Source organism: Budorcas taxicolor, chromosome 15 (assembly GCF_023091745.1).
Source record: "Budorcas taxicolor isolate Tak-1 chromosome 15, Takin1.1, whole genome shotgun sequence".
NCBI classification, from domain to species: Eukaryota; Metazoa; Chordata; class Mammalia; order Artiodactyla; family Bovidae; genus Budorcas; species Budorcas taxicolor.
This window is the reverse complement of record NC_068924.1, coordinates 75,083,103-75,104,745: the sequence shown is the minus strand read 5'-3', so window position 1 is coordinate 75,104,745 and position 21,643 is coordinate 75,083,103. Positions and strand designations below refer to the sequence as shown.

Here is a 21,643-nt window from a genome sequence, read left to right as displayed (position 1 = left end):
AGTGGGTTGCCATTTCCTTCTCCAGGGGATCTTCCTGACCCAGGGATCAAACCTGCATCTCCAGCTCGGCAAGCGGATTCTCTACCATCTGAGCTACCAGGGAAGCTCCTTACATATATACAATACTATTATATACATGCAAACACACACATTATATATGCATGTATATAAGTATACAGATATATGCATGTATATGACAGATACCCACACCTGAAAGGAAACAATATACCTAAACGTTCTTGGTGACTCTCCCTGGCCAACAGGCTCATGGGACCGCACCAGGTCTTGGCTGGGGCGCTGGGGACCGCCCAGCCTCGTGATGGCATACGCGTTCTTCAGTTGCAACGTGCAGGATCTTTTAGTTGCAGCACGCAAACTCTTAGCTCTAGTTCCCCGACCAGGGATCGAACCTGGGCCCCCTGCATAGGGAGCATGGGCTCTTAGCCACTGGACCACCAGGGCAGTACCAGGATCACGTCTTTTGTTTCATTCTTTGTACTTTTATTTTTACTCTCTAAAGTTTTATGGCAAACACGTATAAGGGCTACCTACCGAAGCTGGAATGTATTCACATCACAGAATGTTAATAATATACTTTTTAAAAATCTGCACTGAAATGCAGTTTCTTAGTAGAAACTACACTCCCAGAAAACCAGCAGATGACCTACGCCGTAGGTAATAATTCTGCAACCGTAACTGCTCTGCTGCTCTTGGAAGATGCGGGGAAACACTCAACTCCAGAAAAATGAAATCTTATAATTCTCTGGGTCCTAAACAAGAGCTTATCAAGACAATAAAGTAAATGCAGCATTTTTTTTAAAGAAAAGTTGTTTCAGTGAGTTTCACAGTAGCAATCACCCACAAATTTAGGACCTTCCTGGCAGTAATCTAGAAAAACAGAACACACTCCTATTCTAGGCCCCACGGAGCCTGAGACAAGGGCCTCACCCTGTTGCTGTCCAGATCTACCAGCCACACGTCATCAGGCATTTTGAAGTCCAGTTTGTAGAGGAAGAAGCTGGCAGGGACCCCGATGATGTATGGTGTTGGAGCCAATAGCAGCTGTGCAAAAGACAAGGAACAAAACCAAAATCTACTGTGATCACTTATCAGGTCAAGATTTTTCCAAGGGAGGAAAACACAGGTCCACAATCCCTCCTTGAAGGCAGATGTGTTCCAAAGTTCAGAGTGCTTCAGATTTTAGAGAAGTAATAGTATATATCATACACATTATGTACTACCTGCAGTGAGGTAGCCAGTAGCATACAATCCCTGACATTAACTGCGATAAATAAAAACTATAAATAGTGGATCCATGTATATGTATGGCTGAGTCCCTTCGCTGTACACCTGAAATCATCATAACACTGTTAATCAGCTATACCCCAATACAAAAAAAGAAGTTTAAAAAAAAAAAAGCCTCAACAGCCTAGGTTTTCCCACCAGATCAGTTCAGATTTTGTGGACAAATAAGTTATGACAAGGAATTCAGGACCAGGACTGATTTACAACTTCTTTGGGCATGGAGCCTTCACCTGGGCAGTGTCAGAAGAGAGGTGGCAAAGCCAGAAGGCGCCTTGAGACTCACCTGCTCTGCCGACGCCATGCAGGTGGGCAGCAGTGGGATAACAGGAAACATATACTCCAAGGGGTAGAGCATCGCCACAAAGGCCATCACAGACATGGAGAGTGCGTTGTAGTCTCGGGACTGGAGCACAACCTGCCGCAAACCGTACCAGAGGGATTGCTCGACAGAATCAGTAAGGCTGAAGTTGAAAGAGCCTCTGACACTACAATTTACTTTCTTTTCACCAAGGCCACGGCCCTGGGACCTTAGTTTCCACACTTATCATTGCCCTACACCCTGCCCTGCCTGTCGCCCCCCAGTGTAAGCACTGCCCAAATCCTCCCTGGAGTCATTCCTTTACCTTCTTAGCTCTTACTCCCCAAATCCCAGGCTCACTCATCAGCACAGAATTACTGAGATTTCCAGAGAATTAGGCTGGTACAGTTGAGGATAATTCAGCTGAGTGCCAAGCTCTCTGAATATATCCCACATGATGCTCAAAGTCACTCAGTCATGTCAAACTCATTGCGACCCTATGGACTGTAGCCCGCCAAGGCTCCTCTGTCCATGGGATTTCCCAGGCCAGAATACTGGAGTGAGCTGCCATCTCCTCCTCCAGGGGATCTTCCCAACCCAGGGATCGAATCCATGGCTCCTTCACTGGCAGGCAGATTCTTTACCACTGGGCCCCCTAACGCGCGTGATGCTGGTACCGTAATTCAACCCGCACCCACTGGGAACCTACTGTATACCTTGGATCACGTTATCTCTTGGAGAAAAGTGATGAAAAAGATGTGGTCCCTAACCCTCACCTGTGATGGTCCAGCCTCTGCCACACGCCGAAGCCCTTCCCCCAGAACGGCCTGGAACGCTGCCCTCTCACCTTGTGCTCTAACAGGATGCAGGTGAGCACCTGTAGACAGGCGTCCACGCCCAGAAGCTCCAGGGGAAGGTGCAGCGGGAAGTCCACTAGGGTGAATCGAGAGGGGTCTGGGAGAGCAAAGGTCAGAGCCTGCTGGAGCTCCTGGGGCAGGACCTCGATGTCCACTCGTTTCTGCCCCGAGACAGGTACTGGGGAGCGCAGCAAGCGGTAGATCCAGGCCTCAATCTCCCGGAGGTCGTGCAGCAGGGCGCTCGACTTCTCCTCCACTAACAACGATCCGGTGAAGATGCGCCACATGGTGTCCCTGAGGAGCAGACGCGTAAGCAGAGGGGGCGGACGCCTCCCGGCAGCCCAGTGCAGCCACAGAGAGTCTGACGACGGCGACTGGAGAAGACTTCTCTATGAGAGGACTCAGCCAGGGCCACAGGGGGCACACAAGGGTGATGACAAGTACAAGAACGTACACACAGCAAGGACTTCATGTCCTGCCCATCCTGAAACACCCAACTCCTCAGCATCACTCCAAGCATGATCATGGAAGGAGGTCTGACTCTGCAGCAGTCTTTCGCTTCCATGGATTAACATTAAGCGTTTAAGGAGGTCTGAGGGACCTCAGGCTTTAGAGGGAAATCCCTACGCCCCTCACCAGCCAACTACACCTCAACTCCAGACACCTCCCCTGTTCCGAGCAGCGGCAGTGAACCATACCTCTGTATGCCTCGAGGGAGGCCCAGTTTCTTGCCCAGCAGGCGCTCGCTGCAGCAGTCCACCAGACGCTTGAGGGTGTACAGACACTCGCGGAAGGTGGAGAAGAAGGGGTAGTGGCTCAGGACGCACAGGGACGTCAGCGTGCTATTGCGGGACCTGGTCCCCGCCTTGGCCCGGCGTCTGGCCCGCGGAGACTGGCTCACGTCCGGGGTGGAGTCGGCACTGGGCGGCTGCAGGGACAGGCTGCTCTCCGAGGTCTTAGGGCCCACCTCCTCGGAGACGCAGGGGGCTCGGGGCCCTTCCTTCCCCCGGGACCCTGGCCCGGCCTCCCCTTTTTCCTTAGGCACACGCTTTTGGAAGGAGCGGTAGAAGTTGACGCAGATGCCATAACGGGTGACGCCAGTGTCCTTGTCGGTGAGGGTGAAGACAAAAGAGGTGTCGTCCCGCAGGGTCATGCGCCGCTGCCGCACGCTTAGGCAGCCCTCTGGCTGGCAGAAGAACACGACATCCGGGGGCAGGGGAAACTCCGCGTGGTCCTCTAGCGGGTACCGCCGTAGTAGTTCCGGAGTCTGGGCCACACTGTCACTGCTCGGATGCCTGGAGAACATACAGACAAGGTCAGCAGCCTGAAGGGATGGCATGCTCTTTTGGGTTTTAACCACAGTAAAGAAAAAATAATAATAATTTAGCCACAGTGGAGAAATAAATGCTCTTGTGGATAAAGTAACCTAGCTGCAGGACCTGGGAAAGCATGCCACGTTGAGGTCTGTGCTGCCATGAAGATGCCTATCCTGAAATGAAAGGCAAATGGTGCCAGTAAGATGATCGCCAACACTGTAAGATGACTAGCATCTTTCAAGGTGTATTAGCTAATGAATTCCCCAAAGAGCACAGGCAGACAGAAAAGGAGCACAATGTACTTTTCCTTTTTTACAAAATAAGGAAGCTGAGGTAGATAACAGTATATTTGCTCAAAATCACAAAGACGCTATTTAGGAGCAGAGGTTTGCTCTTTCTCTTCCTCCAGGCCAGTAGCCTCGATCCGCCTGTTCTGTTTTTCCAACTGGCAGCAAAGTTCCCCTCAGGGTCAAATAACAGAAGAATGAGATATGCAAAGCAACGTGGAAGTAGGGAAGGGGATTCCTTACAGATTTTGTGGCTACCCAGATGACTAGACAAAATCAGTCACTTCCTGGTTACCTGGCCCCTACGATCACCAGGTAGTCAAGTAACCGAGGACAGGACTTCTTCTTCTGCACCATGGCTCCAATTCATCAGTTCATCTCAGAGAAACTTCAAGGCACCAGGCATGGAGTCAAGGTTCACAGGACGAATTCTGATGTTACCTGAAAAGCCAAGTCTAATAGGAAAAAAAGTACTGGTAAGATCCACTGTTTCACCTAAGGGACTCATCCCTCTCCACGTCAACCCAGGTCAGAAGATCTTCCATTTTACTACTAAAGATAGGAGAACATGACACTTTTCCCAGTGTAGAGCTCTGTCCCGGCTTATGAGCTCACAGAGTCACATGTCAAGAAGTAGGATAAATAATGGCTCACCTCCCCATCCCTACAAACCAGGTCGTTTCCAGCCTCACTCCTGGGGCTGTTTCTGAAAAACAGGCCTGGTCAGTCCAATCCGGACTCAATTATCATAATAACAAAAATTAAGCCACTTTCAGGACTGCTTCAGGGTGCATCAGGATCAAACCAGACTCTCTAATCAGAACTAATCTGCACTCCTAGCTCTAGGTGGAAACCTAATTATTCTGCTCCAACATTTTGCGTTCAGCCTGATGTGAAACTACCCTATAGATTATACTCAATTGCATTCAGACAACAACAACAGATGGCTACTCTACCTCCATGTGATCTCAAACGAGGACTCTCTCTGCCCCGGCTGCTGCCTCCATACCTTTTTTCTTCCCTCTTTAAGCAAGAAAGGGGCCGAGTGGCTACAGATACTAGCTCTGCCCTTGGTGCTGAATCATAGGCTTCCACCTCTACTGTGGTTCCAGGATTTGAATCAGTAATACAATACACTTGGATGAGGCCCTGTCCTTCTGGATCTTAGAGATAAAGAATCTAAAGGCAGAAAACAACAGGATTTCTGTGAGGAGAGGGAGAGGTGCTCAGGGAAATTTCTAAACCACAGTTCAAAAATTAGGAAAAGCTTCCATGTCTTCCCTGGAGAAGGAAATGGCAGTACACTCCAGCATTCTTGCCTGGAGAATCCCATGGACAGAGGAGCCTGGTGGGCTACTGTCCTTGGGGTCGCAGACTCAGACATGACTGAGCGACTGAGCACGCACTCACTCCATGTCTTAACTGCAACTTATTTCATGGTCCATTTCCATATACTTCCCTAAATAAAATGTTTCACTCCACGCCAAGGCCCCTTTCAGTGCTTCCAGCATTGCACCTCTGTGCTCCACACATGGCCACACTAGGACCTTGTTCACTGCACACACAGAACCCCACTGCACTACACACACTCTTACACACCACTCCCTTCTTTGCTGCTGCAGGTACAATGCAAACACTCCCTGCAGGCTTAAGGCTCTACCTGATCCAGATGAGAAGTTGTATCGTTTTTCTCTCCTACTTACCAATTTTTAAAAACTATTTACAGCACCTCTCAAATCCTCAAAATACTTCTCCCTCCTTTCCCTTGCTCCCCATAGAGGGCCTGCAGGTAATAGGATTCGGTTTTGTCTCCATAGCAACTCTGGCTCCAGCACTATTTATAGCAGAGCTGCCACCCCTCCCCGGCTTGGTGACCGCACAGTGCTAGCAGCTGCTACCCCGGAGCTGCCCAGTGCCCATAACAATTCATTCTCCTTGAATCTAGAGACGCCTCTTCCACTGACAGCATCTACTGATTATCAGGTTATCTTCTCCCTCGTGTGCCTTTAGTTTGCATGTGGTCCTATTTCTGGACTTCGTTAAGAGATTATCTCCCTTCTATACAACCAAAACCAAGTTCCCAAGCATACCGTATACTCATTTCTAGGCATCACTAGCGCCGCAAGAGCCCTCTGGGTCTCCCCACTGCTATGGAAGCATGAGCATGCTGCAGAATGTAGGGCTGTTAACAGAGCTCCTCCCAAGCAGAATGAGAAGGGGAGGGAGACACAGGAATGAAATGGGAAGACGGGTAAAAGCATAACTCATTCTCTAAACAACTGTGTGTTTGTGGTGGTCATTTTATGCTGTATTTAAATGTCAGATCACTGTCGTACATCTGAAACCAACATAACAGTGTACTTCCAACCACACTTCAATAAAAATGTCTGCTCCCCCCCAAAAAAGAATCACGTGGAAAATGCCTAGTGAGAGCCAAAGCACCTTAAAATAAAACAGAACTTGCAGGACCAGAGCTCAAGGCTGAGCCTTGAAATAATCTATGTTTACACTGAAAACCAGGAGCCCTTTACAACCAAAAAATCTCAAAGATCTCACCTGGAGCATCTTCTACTGATATACTAGGCATCGGACCCCTATCCTTGGTGGGATCCCAGCCCCCTCTGAACTGAGAATCACTTGATAAAACTGAAATCATTATCGTGCTCTACAGTGTTCATCTCCCTCCAAAGCCACAAGGACCCAGAGACGTCGTGACCATTCTGGTCACTAGCAATAGGATGGATTTTTAGCCTTGGCTCATATCTCATCAACAGCCACTGCCTTCAGTTATTCAGATTGCAGAGATAACCAAGGCTTTCCTAACTATTCTCTCCCTTCTCCCCTCCTCACAAAGATTCTACATCCTCTAACATGACCTATAACTCAACGTTCTGTCTTCACATCCACCCACTCAGCCTTTAGCCTCAACCACATTTACAAAAGGTAGAACCCATCATTAGCCCCTATATTCCAAAGGCATCAAGCTCCAAACGCAAATCTACCTGCTGAAGTTCTACACAGTTACCATCCACTGCATCCACAGACCTTTAAATTATCTGTGTCTTTTCAGCTTACAAATGGTCACACGGACCAGCTCCTTGGATGTGTCCCCCGTTTGGGGCAGGATGTTAATAGTAAAACCACAGGAACCAGAGAGCGATATGACATCTTCGCTGACGTGAGCAACGACAGGAGGCTCTCTCCCCTCCCCCTCCTCCCCAGGCAGTGACCTTGCAAGCGCATCAGCACAGACTGGTCCAGCTTGGGGAAGAATGAGAGCAAGGAGGCAGGCGCTAGGCAGGGATGGGGAAGAGGGGAGGACAGGAACAGGAGGACGAATTTAGAGGTGCACGAGGACGAGCAGGGAAGCTGTTGCAGGAAAGACTGAACAACGGCGTCTCCACTCACCAACAAGCCAATTTTGAAACACCGAATTAAAAATAATGATAATTTTTTTTTAAGAACCAACTGTTCTTCAAAACCTAACCAAAGATAAGCCGCGCGCGTGCGCGCACACACATATACACACGCGCACAGAAACACACACACACACACACACACACACACACACACACGCTCGCCATGTGCTTAGCACGGCTCGGGCCCCCGGGCTGGACAGCTCTGGCCGCCCCCTCACCTGCTGGACAGTTCTCCCCCCGCCCCCGCCCCGGAACCAAGGCCGCCAGCCCGCCCCGTAGGAACCCAGCCCTGCAGCCGCGAGCTGCGCCCAGGCTCGCAGCCCGAACCCCCTCAGCATCCCGGACGCCCCCACCTCCAGCCCCCGTTCCTTACCGACCCCTGCTCTGCCTCTCGAGACCCCCATACCCTCTCACACGCCTTTGGGGCCTCCTTAGAGACCCCTTCCCCCTGGAGTTCCTGTTCCCTCTCAGGATCCGTTTCCCCCCGGGGAACCCAATTCCCAACACCTTTCTAGGGCCCCCAGTGGTCCGGACCTTCCTACCTCCCGGGCCTAGGGGGACCGGCCGGGCTCGGCTGGACGTCCCCGGGCAAGCCGGGCGTCAGTGGCTCCCCGACCCGGGCGCCGCTGGGAGCGCAAGCCAGTTCCGCGTCTGCACCAGGGGGGCGCGCACCACTCCGACTAGGTGAAGGCAGGGGAGGCTGAGGGGCGCCGGGGGCCGTACCATTCACCCCCGGCGGTGGGGGGGGACGGGGCTGCACCAAGCCCAGCGACGAAGGGCGGAGCCGCTCTCGGGAGAAGGGCGTTTACGCACACACCTAGGCGTGAGGGAGTGGGAGCGCGATGGGGCGCGTACGTGCCAAGGGGAGGACCCACGGGAACGCTGTGGGTGTGCGTTGCGCAAACATTTCAGTTCGACACGGTAATAGAGCCCATTTCGATGATGGTACGTTCACCCTGGAAGCGACTTCTCAAAATAAGCTGCTCTCAGACTGTCTCGCCGTCCCCTTCACCTCACTTTCCTCCTCCCCCCCGCCGCTCGCTGTTTGGAAGCGCCCAGCCGCCCGTGCAGGGAAGCCGGCAGCCGCGGCGGCGGCGCCTACCAACTCGGGACGGCGGGAGGGGAGCGGGCGGCTTGAGGCCGGAAGGCGCGGCCGCGTTATCACCTACGCCCGGTGCGCTCCAAGGAAGGGGGCGTGGGCGGCGCCGCGGGGCCCGCTGGGAAATGCAGTCCCGCCCTTCTGAGAGGCTCAACCCCGGACGCGGCAGCCTCCTCTTGGCTTCAGAGGACCTTTTCTTTCTTTTTTTTTTTTCCCGGTCCCACAGGGCCTGCGGGACCACGTGGAAGGAATTGTTGTCCTTTGATTTTCAGGAAAGCCAAGGCGTTGGACCTGCACGCGCGAATACAGGTGCGCGACTGAGGCGTTGGTTCTGAAAAAGAAATCCAACACCCCTCCTCCAGAGAAGGACGACGCGCGATCCCTGAAGGGGAAGCAGGCCTCCCAGCCTCAGCACCTCACTGACCCCTTACGGCGGAATGGGACTGGTAAAGGGAGGTCCCCTCTCACTGCCAAGGCTGTCACTTTGTGACCTGCCTCCCTCCTCGAGTCTGGAAGCGGACCCTCAAGGACACACTAGCTTCCCGCCTCCGGTGGTCGGGCCCCCACTCCCACCCCTCAATCCAGAAATCGGTTTCTCTCCTTCTAAATTCACTTTGGTCTTCCTATACAAACATCCTAAAGGAAATCAGTCCTGAATATTCATTGGAAGGACTGATGCTGAAGCTCAAACTCCAATACTTTGGCCACCTGATGCGAAGAGCTGACTCATTTGAAAAGACCCTGATGCTGGGAACAATTGAAGGTGGGAGGAGAAGGGGACGATAGAGGATGAGATGGTTGGATGGCATCACTGACTCAATGGACATGAGTTTGAGTAAACTCCGGGAGTTCGGGTTGGACATGGAGGCCTGGCGTGCTGCAGTTGTGGAGTCGCAAAGAGTCAGACACGACTGAGCGACTGAACTGAACGGAACTGATACAAACAGTGCCAGACCTCTCAGTGTGGCAGCCCCGAGGCATTTACGGCCAAGCCGCGGAGGGACAGTGGAGAATTTCTCTGGGGGCCCTGTGGGGGAAAACAGGAAGTGGTAGAAGCAGTTGGGCAGCGCCTGGAGAGCCTTGTGCAAAGGGGCCCCCAGGTTCATCCATTTGACAGGGTTCGCACAGTGCTCACGTGGAGCGCAGTGTGGATATCCCGACTACCCAGCAGCCACAAACTCCCAACCCTTTGACTCTCCTTTAATGCCACGTGAGGATCTCCTCTGCCCAGCCCTCAGGAATGTTTGTCCTTCATCTGGCTCCACCTCTAGGAGGCAGCCACCCAGCCTCAGTCATCCAGCCCAGGAAAACAGAAGACACGAAGGAGGAACTGTCATTCGTGCACGTCCCAGATCTCAGAGAGCAGCGGGGGAAGCTTCTTATCCTGCAGGCGCAGGGCAAACACTTGCTCTGAGTGGACGCTGCTCAGTGTCCGGAGGCTCACCAGTTTCATCAGCATCCTTGGGAACATCAGTCGGTCCTAGGAAAGGAAAGGGACAAGTAGGGCCTTTTGTCTCTCCCCAGGAAAGAGGGGCCAGGGGAAGGGGAGTTGCGGGAGAGGCAGAGAAGTGACTGTGCTCGATGCAGTCAGGGAGGGGTTCTAGAAGGGAGAGCAGGTGTGCTGGGGATGAGCTGTGGAGAGGAGGGAGGAGGGACAGCGGGGAGACTCACATGGGGGTGGTGGATGGAGACGTAGGCATGCAGGGCCTCCACATATGTGTGTTGCAGCCTCTCTACCTGGAGCTGGTCCTGCACGTTGGGCCGGTCTACAGGTCACCAACAGAGTTGAGTGGCAGGTCTGGCCAGGGTCTCATTTCCATACCCCAAATCACAGCCCCAGAAACAGGGACCTGCCGCACCCAACCTCTCCCATCCCACAGGAACACAGCAAGGGCCTCCACCCCCACGATCGTTGCCCCACGGCGCCTGCAGCCCTCTCTGATTTGAGTCTCTCGCTGGTTTTCCCTCTTGCCCCTCCTCCGCACCTGCAGAGAAGATGCTGATAGCAATGAGCAAGGCAAACTCAGCATCATTTAGCTGCAGCTCGTTCATGGCTCTCGAGAACTCGAAGATGGGGTTGATGAACTCCACCTGCAGCCCTGGGGAGGAAGAAGAGAGGCTGGGGACTGTGGCATGGGCTTTGATGTTCAATCCCTAAGTCATGTCTGACTCTCTTGCAACCACAGAGACTGTAGCCCACCAGGCTCCTCTGTCCATGGGATTTCCCTGGCACAAATATTGGAAAGGGCTGCCATTTCCTTCTCCAGGGAATCTTCCTGACCCCAGGATTGAAGCTGGGTCTCCTGCACTGGCAAGCGGATTCTTTACCACTAAGCCACCAGGTGAGTCCCGTGAGACATGGTCAGCATGGCTCAATTTCGGAAGCTACCAGGAAACTCAGAAGTCCCCAGGCTCTGCTGTGTAACCTTGGATAAGCTTCTTAGCCTCTCTAAGCCTCTTCTGTGAGGTGGGAATCATATCTGAACCTACAGAATTGTTGTGATGGTTAAATGGTAAAGCATACAGACCCCTTCGCACTGCACCCAGCATATAGGACATTCTGAATTAAATAATCACAATAATAATTCTGTTAGGATTCTTCTTAGAACTCTTCAGGGCCCCACATTACTAGAAATAGAGGCAACTCTATGTTTGTTTACAAAAAGACTTCTTCACTGACAACTAGCCTTACTTTGAATAGTAGCAATTCATTTCATTTTCCACATCACAGGGGAGACAGCAGTGTGCTGAGGGTGTGGACTCTGTTGTTGGACTCCCTGGGTTTGAGTCCAGGCTCTACCACTTCCTAGGCTGTGTGACCTTGGCTAAGTTATTTAAGCTCTTTGGGCTTTGGTTTTCCCATCTCTAGGATGGAAATAATAATAGTACCTACCTCATAATGGGTCCTTAGAATAATGAGTGGCACATATAATAACTGCCATATAAGTGCTTGTTGAATAAATTAAAAAAAAAAATAGAACCAGTCTTCTTACTGAGAAGACTGAAGTTCAGTAAGTCATGACTTGTTCTAAAGGATAGCGTTCTAATGAATGTTTCTCCCAAACACAGTCAAACTCTCCCCACCCTACCCCATCCCTAGGTTTTCTCGGATGTCTTTTAGCAACCGTCTGCTAACTTTTCCATTCCAGGCTTCTCGATTAGTCACTTCCTGTGCTTTCACCCTGATGTTTATCAACTGTGTCTTGATCCACTTATGGACAAGTTCTGTTTAGAAAGCACTTCTTGGTGAGGTGTCTAGCCTTGAATGGCGCGGAACAGCCCCCTGGGAGGACGAGCCAGTTTTAGAGTTTTATCTCCCGTGAGGGCCCACTGCTGCTCGCTGAGTGAGCACCCCCAGTGTGGTCGGCTCATGTCACTAGTCACTCACACGTGCAGCATATGGCAGTGGAGGTAGAGGGGGAGGGAGACCTACCCAAAGAGCACCACTGTCCTCCTCCCCTCACTGAAAACATAAGAAATGAAAGACAAACACTACGGCATGAAAACCGCTTATATAAATGAATCTATAAATAGATGCAGATTCAGATGGCCCAAGTCCGTAAGTGCCGAAAGACACACACAGACATGAGAACAGGCAAGGGTTCAGAAGGGAGGGTGTTATGAAGGAGAAGGCCGTGGTTGGGTAAAGAAAGGGGGCAGGGCTGGGCTTCTAAAGAAGGAAAAAGTCATTACATCACTCCTGTTAGGTGTCTGTATGTTCAAGCAGCACACCGGGCACTATAGAAGGCTAGAGGTGCCCACACAGCCCTCCCATGCCCTGTGGTGAAGGGAGTCCTACCTAGAAAGCTCACTGGGTGGCCTGTGATCAGACAAGAGCTGGCCTGAGTCACCAGAAACCTTTCTGAACTCTGCCCTGGAAACCAGGATCCTCCAAACCTGAGAATAGAGTCAGCATCAGCCCTGTTTTACAGACCCACTGACTCAGGTGTGAAACCACTCAGTCTCTTGTTCAGCCTCAGTCCTGTCCCTCCAAAACACCCTCTACCTTCCAACCCTTCTCCCACAGCACAAACGGCACCAGCAACTGAATATGAGGAAACCAACATTGCTTAGCCTGCAAGCAAGTATCAGATAGAGAACAGCACTGTGACTAATTCTTGGAGAAAGTCCTCCAGCTATGGGATGGGGACAGAAGTGTTCCCTCTTATCCTAAAACTGCCCCATCTGGGCATCTCTGCTGTGTTTTAACGCCAATGCACGGCTCCTCAGAAAGCACAATTGAAAGGAGGAAATCAGTCCACGTGATCCTTAAAGAGCACGTCTGTGAAAGGTTTTTCGTGATTGACTACAAAAGGGCTCAGTGAGGTTTTCAAGTATTTTTCCTAGCTTTTCTTCAAACAAATCTTTTCTTCAAGCAAAATATTATTCAAAAGCACAACATATAATGCAGATTTAAATGGAGCTTCTTGTTTGGCTAAAGTTAGGGTGAAGGACATGTCTGCTCTAAGGTGACACTGTGGAAACCCTGCCTCAGGTTCCTGGGAGCACAGTCTGAGAACCACTGGCCTAATGCAACAGAGACCAGGAATCTGTGTGGGGCAGTTACGGGAAAACTATCAGGATTTCAACTTTCTGTCTTGGAAAAACAGGTGGGTCCTTCCCTTTGCAGCTGCCCAAACCCCGGGCCTGCAGCTTTGTAGTCACTATGGATCCCCTGCATGATGGGACAAAATGCATCTGTCCATCCAGCCCAGCCCGTGTGTGAGTTCAGTCCTCACCTGCTTTGGCAAAGTCTTCCCGGTTATAACTGAAATCCTTGAGGAAGGTGATACTCTCACTTCCAGGGTTGTACCTCCGAGAGGTCTCCAGGAGCATCACCTGCACACAGTGATCAGGCTGGTCTCGGCCTGGGGCACCTTCGAGGAAAGGGCAGCCCCTCATCCCTACTTCCCGGGCCGGGGGGTAGGGGGGAGGACCTGGCTTTCCAGGGGGCTGGCTGGAGGCTCCTCCCACAGACATCCCTTCACCCCCATGCCTGCCAGCCACCTCAATCGCAGACGTCTTCAGCAGGGCGATCTGGTCCTCCCGGCTGAGCTGCAGGAAGCCTGGCAGCTGTTTGGCAAAATCCACGATCTCCTGCACAGAGACGATGGCCAGCTCGGTGAAGTGAGCAAAGCGCTGCTGACGGGCCTCCCGGCTCTGGGGATCTGGTGCCATTGGCCAAGGCTGCCCAGAAAAGCAAGGAGGAAGGAAACAAAGCGCCCTGAGTCGGATGTCAAGAAGCACCTGGGGCTCTGGGCACAGCCGTCTCGTCCCCAGGGCTCTCAGGTACCGTGACTCGAAGCTGGTCTGAGAAGGAGCGCCTGTTACACAGCTGCTGGGCAGCCACCAGCTTCTCAATCATGCCCAGCTGCTCCGGGCTGAGCTGGGGCAGGACTTGGGGAGGTGAGGAAGCCCTCGGGGGTGCAGATGTGGCCTGAGCCTGTTCCTCCTCTTGCCTCTTCAGTTTCTTCAGACGGATCTGTTCTTCTGATAAGACACCTGAGGAGAGAGCAGGACAGAGTGAGGAGGGGAGAAGTGGGGAGACAGGAAGCGGAGATGGGGCACAGGAATAGTCTGAGGCTCCAGAAAAACAGAGAGCGTTGGTTACAGACAAGATACCAAAAGAAAACCAAAACACATGCTATGTGGCATATGGGATCTTAGTTGCCAGACCAGGGATGGTCTGAGCCCCCTGCAGTGGAAGCTCAGAGTCCTAACCACTGGACCATCAGGGAAGTCCCTAAAGAAGAGACTTTAATCCACTCTTAGGAAGGCCTGCAGACTCAGCTGCCTGTCTGTCCCCAGACCCTGACAGCCACACGTCCCCTCTTCCCCATCAGCCTAACCGCCCCCAGCTCCAGTGTCCAGACACTCACACTCCTCCCGCATGCCCGCCTGGCGGCACTTGCGAAGGCGGCACTCCTGGCACTTGCGGCGCATGTAGGTGTCCATGGGGCAGTGGCCCCCGCTGTGGCAGACGTAGCGTGCCCCTTTGATGACACTGCGGCGGAAGAACCCTTTGCAGCCCTCGCAGCTCAGCACGTTGTAGTGGAAGCCGGAGGCCTTGTCCCCACACACGCTGCACAGCTCGTTCCCCAGCATTTTGGGGGCGGGCCCCTTTTTCCGCTTTTGTGGACGAAGCTCTGGATGCAGAGAAGAGCCTTCATGTTCTTCTTCGGGGAGAAGGCTTAGTGCCCAGCTGGTCACTGGCCTGAGCACTCAGTGACCTTCATTCACTTCATTATACCAAGACTAGTCTCTCTATTCTAAGAAAGTAGCTCTCATACGCCAAGCTGTCCTAGGTACTGTCTGAGCCCTTACAGGCGCTGATCCTTACAACAACCTACAAGATGGGTGCTCTTATTATTTCCATTTTACTGAGGCTCAGAAGAGCCTAGTGTCCGACTCTTTGCAACCCCATGGACTGTAGCCCACCAGGGTCCTCCATCCATGGGATTTTCCAGGCAAGAATACTGGAGTGAAGAGCCTAAGACAGATGCAAGATTTACACTCAGATCACTTACGTCAAGTTGACGCCAAAGCCTTTGGACTTAACCCCGATCTCATAAGGTAAAGAGCCCTGATCCCAGATCCAGGGAGCCCCCTCCTCCAAATCTGGCAGCTCCTCACCTGTGGACTCTGGAGGGGCCTCCACACCAGGGAGCAGGGCCGCGGGCTCTGGTGCCTCCAGCCCCACCCTCGAAGTGCCCCCAGCGGACTGTGGTGTGCTGGATTCCTCCCTGAGGATGCACTTGCTGCTTCCCAAGGGCTGGCTGCTTGCATCTTGTGCATCTGGTTCCCACAGCTCCACTGCAGAATCTGAACCCCGAAAGACAGACACAAAGGGTCTCAGGTCCCCCACATTCTCCTGGGAAACTGCAAGTCTATCTCCGCCCACAGAGGGCAGCAAAACGTTGGCTTTGGCTCTGGGACCCTGGGATTGTTGTGGGCTCTAGGGTGAGCCACTTGTAGTCCCCTGCACCTCAATACCTTAAATGAGGATGTTAACCTCTATCCTTTGGGCAGGGGCTGAAGTCCATCCATCTCAGAGATCAGACAACTCTTGAAAGCCAAGCTGGGTAAGCCCTGGACATGCCAAGCCTCCCCAGCAGCAAGCCTGGATTGAGAAGGATGGCAGGTTATCTGCCAGGGCTAGGCACGAGAACCAGGGCAGAGGTAACCCGGGCAGAAGTAGGTCAGCAACACCCACAGCAGCTCTGAACTGCTCTCCAGGGGAGGGCAGAAGGCAGGTCATATAGGAGGCTGATTCCCGCGGGAGGAGAGGAGCCGGGGCCCCGGCTCCGGGGAGAGGGCTGGAGTGAACACGCTTACCAGGAGACACATCAGGCACAGGAGCCTCCAGCCACAAAGACATCTCTTCCCGGAGTCCTGGACATTACCAAGGGACTGTCCTGCAGGAAGGATCCAGGTTACCCTCTTCCCAAACTGGGCCCCTTCCCCTCCTGATCCTGCCTTTTATCTATCCTCACATATCAGCTTATGTTTACCTGCCATATATGTGTTAGCACCTGTGCCAAGGCTTTCCATGCCTTCCTCACAACATCCCTGTGACATCAGGGCTACTCTTAAACTCAGTTTACACATGAGCAAACTGGAGTTACAAGACACGAAGAAAATTGCCTATGGCCACGCAGATAGGCAGCGGTAGAGCCGAGGTAGAGTCCCAACTCTGGTCTCTCCGACCGTCGACAGCTCTGATGTCTTGGCTACCGTGCCACCTCTTCTCCCCGGCCCCGCTCCAGGCTGTCAGGGAACGTTTGACTCCCCCCCCCCCCCCCCGATTCCCCCACCCCCACCCCCGCTTCTGTCAGAGCCCCCTCCCCTTACTCCTGCACTGGGGACCGCCGGCGTTGGGCCGAACCCCGGACAAGTTCTGTGATCCAGACTCCCTCCACCCGGCGATAAACACCGCTAGTTAAGACAAACCTCCCTCCTGCCACTTCCCGGGACAAAATTCTCGCCTCCGGGAGTCACCCAAGTTCACATAGAAGACCTCCTCCCCTGATCGCGACAAGTTATTCGGGGGCTTAGAGCGTGCGCTGCGCTTTCATCACCACCCTCCCTCGCTGCTCCCCAAAGACCCCCTTTCTAAAGCCCCGGGACACCCCGCACCCCCGCCCCCACTCCCGGACACGCAGACGCAGAGTCCGAAGGCAGAGCTGAGGCGCAGACCCACCGGTGCCCGGGCCGCCAGACTTCCCGGCCGGGGCAGTCTCTGGAGCCCCCTTGCTGGGAGAGCAGGATGCTGCAGTTCCCGGGTCTGCAGGCCTCGGCGGCGGCCGGGGCACCCGAACTGAGCGAGGCAGGGGATGGGAGCCCGGGGCCAACCGACTGGAGCCCGGGCCTCCTCGCCCCCGCCCCCGGCGCTGACTCCGCCCCTGCCGGCCGGCCGCCCCCTCGGCCCGGCGCCACCGCGGCCCCTGCCCCCCGAGCCCGGCGGCCGCATGTCCCCGCAGAGCGGCCCGCGGCTCTCCCCTTCCTCTCCTCACCCCGGCGGCTCGGAGCGGCTCTTACGCAAACCGCTGCCTCCCAGGCACCACCACCACCCCACTCCCCGCAGCCTCCAGCGTCGTCCCCTCCCCTCCGGAGACATCTCGCAGAGCAAAGGTCCCGGCCCGGCCCGGAATTGCGACACCGAGCCCCAGCCTGCTTTCCCAGTCTCCCTCCGCCTTCCCTGCCTCGGGAAGGGGCCGAGCAGCTCTCCCCACCATCTCCAGGCCGGGGCCAAGCTGCGAGAACTCCAGGGGTGGAGACGGGCAGGTTGCTGGGCCTTCCAGGGAGTTTCTGACTGTGGGTGCCCTGCTGGGGGTGGGGGTGGGGGCCTCCGAGAGGGGAAGAGGTTGGGGGGAGGCGGGGGTGGAAAGAAGTCGCTTCAGCACTGGATGGTCTGGGATGGGAGGCTGTGGCTCTGGGTACCAGCCTGGAGGACCTGAGAGGGTGTGTATAGGAAGGGTTCCATCACAAGTGAAGGCAGGCCCTGTCCTGCTTCTCCTGAGATCATAGCCCTGCCTTCCTAGAACCCCGCTGCCTGGAACACCGAGGTCTACCCTGAAGGTGGACACCTCATTTTATTGATTTTACCTCCCCTGTAACAGAACCTGACACAGAGTAGAAACAAGAGTAGGTACTGTGGTCCCATTTGTTGAATGAATAAGTAAACAAGGAAAAGTTTGATGCTCTTCTATCCTATACTTGTTACCTCGAGTCAGTTTCATCTCCACAGCACTGCTTCAGTGCACCGGCTCTGAGCTCAGGTTTTGGATTCAAATTTGGGCCTTGCCTCTGCCTCTTTTTTGCTGTGTGATCTTGATTAAGTGGGCTTCCCTGCTGGCTCAGGCTGTAAAGAATCCGCCTGTGATGCAGGAGACCTGGGTTTGATCCCTGGGCTGGGAAGATCCCCTGGAGGAGGGCATGGCAGCCCACTCCAGTATCCTTGCCTGGAGAATCCCATGGGCAGAGGGGTCTGGCAGGCTACAGTCCATGGGGTCACAAAGTCAGACAGGACTGAGCAACTAACCACAGCACATAGCACTTGATTAACTAAGTTACTTAATGTCTCTGACGCTCTGTTTCCCTATCTTTATAACAGGGATAATAATAATGGCTTTTACCACAGAAGGTTGTCGTGGCAATTAAACAATGTATCAGATGTATCGGGCCTACTAAGAGTACTAGAGATGGCAGCAGCAATCAACCTCCCAATTCCTTCTGCAATGGGTCTTCCCATCACCTTGACTCTGAACACTATTAACCTTCCAGTGCTTATTTCCTATACAACCCCCTCACTATCTCTTCTGGTCCTTGGGGCCATCCCAGGAGGGAGGGAGGGTACAGTAACTCTGGAGAACACTGAGCTCAGGTCAGAGCCTTTCCCAAGACCACACACAGCCAGCGGCCGAGCTGGGATTGGAATCCAGATGTCCTCACTTGAGTCCCGTCCTCTTTCTCCTGCGTCAGAGTCCAGGATGCTTGTCTCGGTGCCTCTCAGGTCTGCTGGACCAGCTAAGCGCCGAGATGGGCGAAGGTTGGTGGGGGGGCCACAGTGGGAGAGGCAGGGGCCCCTGGGGATGCTTCAGTGCAGATGTGGGAAGCAAGGGGCTGAGGTTACTGCTGGTTGCTCCCCCGCCCCACTCCCAGTTTCCTGCTCACAGGCTCTTCCTGTTTTGCTGTGAACTCCAGTTCCCATGGGTCCCGCATTAAAGCAGAGAAGGACAGGAGGCCAGGGCGGGCAGCCAGAAGGCCAGACACAGAGATGAACAGGGCACCAGGGAAGAGGAGAGGGAGCAGGGCAAGAGTGGACACGGGGTGGGGGTAACTGGGTGGGAGAGGCACTGGGCGAGCAGAAACAGCAAAGAGCTTGGTGAAAGACGGGAGGAAGGTCAGGGTGGGGCAGGGGGAACGGGTGGAGGTTGGGGAGCAAAACTTGAGAAGACAGCAGGCTGGGCGGTGTTGCAAAATCTGCCCATGTATTCATTTTCACATTTCAGAAAAGCCCCTCTGACACCCCCCATCTCAAAGTTCTGCCTCCAGCTTTTGCTCTTGTTCCCTCTCATCACAAGGTCATCCCCTCACAAGGCCGGCACCCCGGGCTGGGCATCTCTGAGTCACGAGCACAAGGCCCCAGCTGTCCTGGGAAAGTAAAAAACCAGGGACTCTGGCTCTTGGGCAACTGAAATGGTTCCATCTCAAGCACGCACACCCTCTCCCGGCTCCCTTCTCCAGCGGCCAGGAAGGGTTGGCGCCACTGAGACATCCAGCACTCTGGTCTGGGGTCTGATGGCCTTTCTTCTGGGAGTCGGGAGGAGACCCTCATTCACTCCAGATCCTCAGCTCCTCTCCTCACACCCTCGTCTCCCCCACAGGCTGGGACCGAGGACCACACGCCAGCCGCCTCTGTCACCCTCCGACCCGGGCCAGAGCCGGCTGCTGAACAAGCAGCTTAGGGTGCCATCTCTCCCACGTCAGGGAGTCAGCCTCAGCCTTGTCTCAGAGGAGGAGGAAGCGTGACTGCCTGAGTTACCCCTTCAGGTTACAGGGGTTCAGGAGCCTCCCCGTGAGGGGAGAGCAAACCAAAGGGGTCCTGGAGACTAAGGACTGGGCCCTGTTCCCCAAGCCAGGGCCAGCAGTCAGTTGTTTGCAGCAGGAATCACCTCTCACTTTGCCAGACCCCCAAACCCACCTACCAGTCTCCAGGAGGTGTCGGGTATAAGGCCTCCCCGTCCCTTGGGGGCTTTCCTGTGTGCTTCCTCCATCCCGAGAGAAGGCATCCTGCCTGGGAGCTCCATTTAAGATCTTCCCGCTCCCCACAACCTCCAGAGGGAATCTGAAGCCAAGACAGGCGCATCCCCCAGCCCGCGGTCACATGCACCACTACATAACTCCCCTCAAAGCGCTCCCCAGAAGCAGGCCACAGGGTACACTTGGCGTACAGAGGAGGGGGGCAAGTGCTTCCTGCTGCCTCCCTCACGATTCTGGAAGGCTGCCAAGTGTGGGGAGTGGGAGGTGGTGGTGGGGGGCGGTCATCTTTCAGGCCAACCAAGTAACTTCTCAACCTCCCAATCTTCCTGGGAAGAACCCAGGAATTCCAGGTCGGTGAGTTCAGAGATGATAGACGGCAGAAAGGAAAAAAAGAAAAGCAACATTTATTAGGTCCTATTCCATATATTTATCTTTGCAGGTATTATTTTATTTCTCCTTATATATAAAACCCCAAGAGGTAGTTACTAGCAGGAGGGGAAATCTCAGATTTGAACACAAGTGTAGCTGACTCAAAAGCTCAAACAAGAAATGTCCACCTCACTCCATTATACAAAACTACCTTCCCAATTGGGAAAAACAATGAACTCACACGGATTTAGGTTCACTTCTGCCAACAAAGAGTAGAGCAGTGGTTCCCAAACCTGGCCTCCTTTTCAGAGATTCTGATTTATTTGGCCTGAGGTAGGAAGGGGATGACAGAGGATGAGATGGCTGGATGGCATCACTGACTCGATGCACATGAGTTGGGGGGGACTCCGGGAGTTGGTGATGGACAGGGAGGCCTGGCGGGCTGCGAATCATGGGGTCCCAAAGAGTCGGACACGACTGAGCGACTGAACTGAACTGAGGCCCATGTATCCATCTACACATCTATTCTTTTTGCAGCTGTAGCTAAGAATCAAGATGTGGGAACCACAGAACCATCTGGGGGAAACATGCGGAAGCTGGGGGTCCAGCAGTCTGGGCTCCGCTCTCGGCTCTAACATGCGCTGTGATGCAATCCTCACCCTTCCTGGGTTTATTTCTCACCATCAAAACTGAAATAATATCTTCTCCATCAATACTTCCTACATCGGATATTTGCAGGCACAAAGAAAACAGAAATATTTGAGCGAGTGGGAAGAAAAGCAAAAGATGAATTTAAGGGATTTTTGTTCTACGTGCCAAAATTTAGTAAGCCTGAGATTTACACTCTGATATCACAACAAGGAGAGTAAGGGGCATATTAAAATGAAATATTCAACAACTCCCATTAATATGCAGAATTTTGTCAATTAACCATGTCCCATTCAACCCCATCCATGTGAAAAGGTTTCCTTTGCTAGAAATCTCTTTATTGAAAATATTTGGGGGCCACTGAATATAGTTAAACAATGCAGTTTGAGTAGCCTGTGAGAAATAGCCTGTTATAAGGACAATTTGACTAGAAATCAGAAAACCTGAGTTTTAATCCAGTCTCCTAAACTGTGTGACCTTGGACAAGTCACTTCCTCTTTTAGGATTTGTTTTCTTATCTGTGAAGAAAGGGGACTAGGTTACATCAAGGATTCAGAGATGCTGATTTATGAAGCTTATTAATGGTCTTCATGAACTTCTTGGGATTGTGTACAAAATTCTATTTGTGTGTGGACATTTTTCTGGAGAAGAGACTAAATTTTCATCTAATTCACAAAGGGGCTTGTAACTAAATATGGCTAAGAACTTTTTGACTACCCAGCCTTCAGCTCTCAATTTCTATTCACTCTTCCATAACAATTTTGGAAGCAAAGTTTAGATCCT

General features: G+C 53.2%; 2 protein-coding genes across 25 annotated transcripts in view; both read right to left on the bottom strand.

The window, feature by feature from the left end:
- Window positions 1-8,131, bottom strand: part of MADD (MAP kinase activating death domain) — a 40,105-nt gene extending 31,974 nt beyond the window's left edge. For 22 of the 23 annotated variants that reach the window (XM_052652361.1, XM_052652374.1, XM_052652367.1 and 19 more), the window contains exons 1-6: window positions 8,025-8,131; window positions 4,359-4,518; window positions 3,159-3,755; window positions 2,451-2,754; window positions 1,589-1,720; window positions 949-1,062 (exon numbers count right to left, since the gene is read on the bottom strand). In XM_052652361.1, the coding sequence (XP_052508321.1) occupies window positions 949-1,062; window positions 1,589-1,720; window positions 2,451-2,754; window positions 3,159-3,755; window positions 4,359-4,420 (1,209 nt within the window). In that variant the 5' untranslated portion in view covers window positions 4,421-4,518; window positions 8,025-8,131. Of the gene's footprint in view, window positions 1-948; window positions 1,063-1,588; window positions 1,721-2,450; window positions 2,755-3,158; window positions 3,756-4,358; window positions 4,519-8,016 lie in introns of all 23 variants that reach the window. The other variant, XM_052652362.1, reaches the window with a different exon arrangement.
- Window positions 8,132-9,792: 1,661 nt separating this feature from the next.
- Window positions 9,793-16,947, bottom strand: NR1H3 (nuclear receptor subfamily 1 group H member 3). Of its 2 annotated transcripts, XM_052652699.1 has the most exons (10): window positions 16,782-16,947; window positions 15,917-15,996; window positions 15,215-15,403; window positions 14,461-14,727; window positions 13,875-14,083; window positions 13,589-13,768; window positions 13,321-13,420; window positions 10,567-10,680; window positions 10,253-10,347; window positions 9,793-10,061 (listed from the first exon to the last, which is right to left on the bottom strand). In XM_052652699.1, exons 2-10 carry the CDS (start codon window positions 15,957-15,959, stop codon window positions 9,915-9,917), a joined length of 1,344 nt encoding a protein of 447 aa, XP_052508659.1. In that variant the 5' UTR covers window positions 15,960-15,996; window positions 16,782-16,947; the 3' UTR covers window positions 9,793-9,914. The 2 variants fall into 2 exon arrangements, with proteins under 2 accessions (XP_052508659.1, XP_052508660.1); XM_052652700.1 differs by lacking the exon at window positions 14,461-14,727.
- Between the last annotated feature and the right edge of the window lie 4,696 nt (window positions 16,948-21,643).

Excerpts from the sequence above, each read along its gene's own strand:
- NR1H3 (XM_052652699.1), bottom strand. The coding sequence starts at position 15,959 with ATGTCTTTGTGGCTGGAGGCTCCTGTGCCTGATGTGTCTCCTG. Across the intron at positions 14,728-15,214 it reads GGCCCCTCCAGAGTCCACAG|AGCTTCGTCCACAAAAGCGG; the intron begins GTGAGGAGCTGC and ends CTCTGCATCCAG. Across the intron at positions 13,769-13,874 it reads CAGACCAGCTTCGAGTCACG|CCTTGGCCAATGGCACCAGA; the intron begins GTACCTGAGAGC and ends TTTTCTGGGCAG.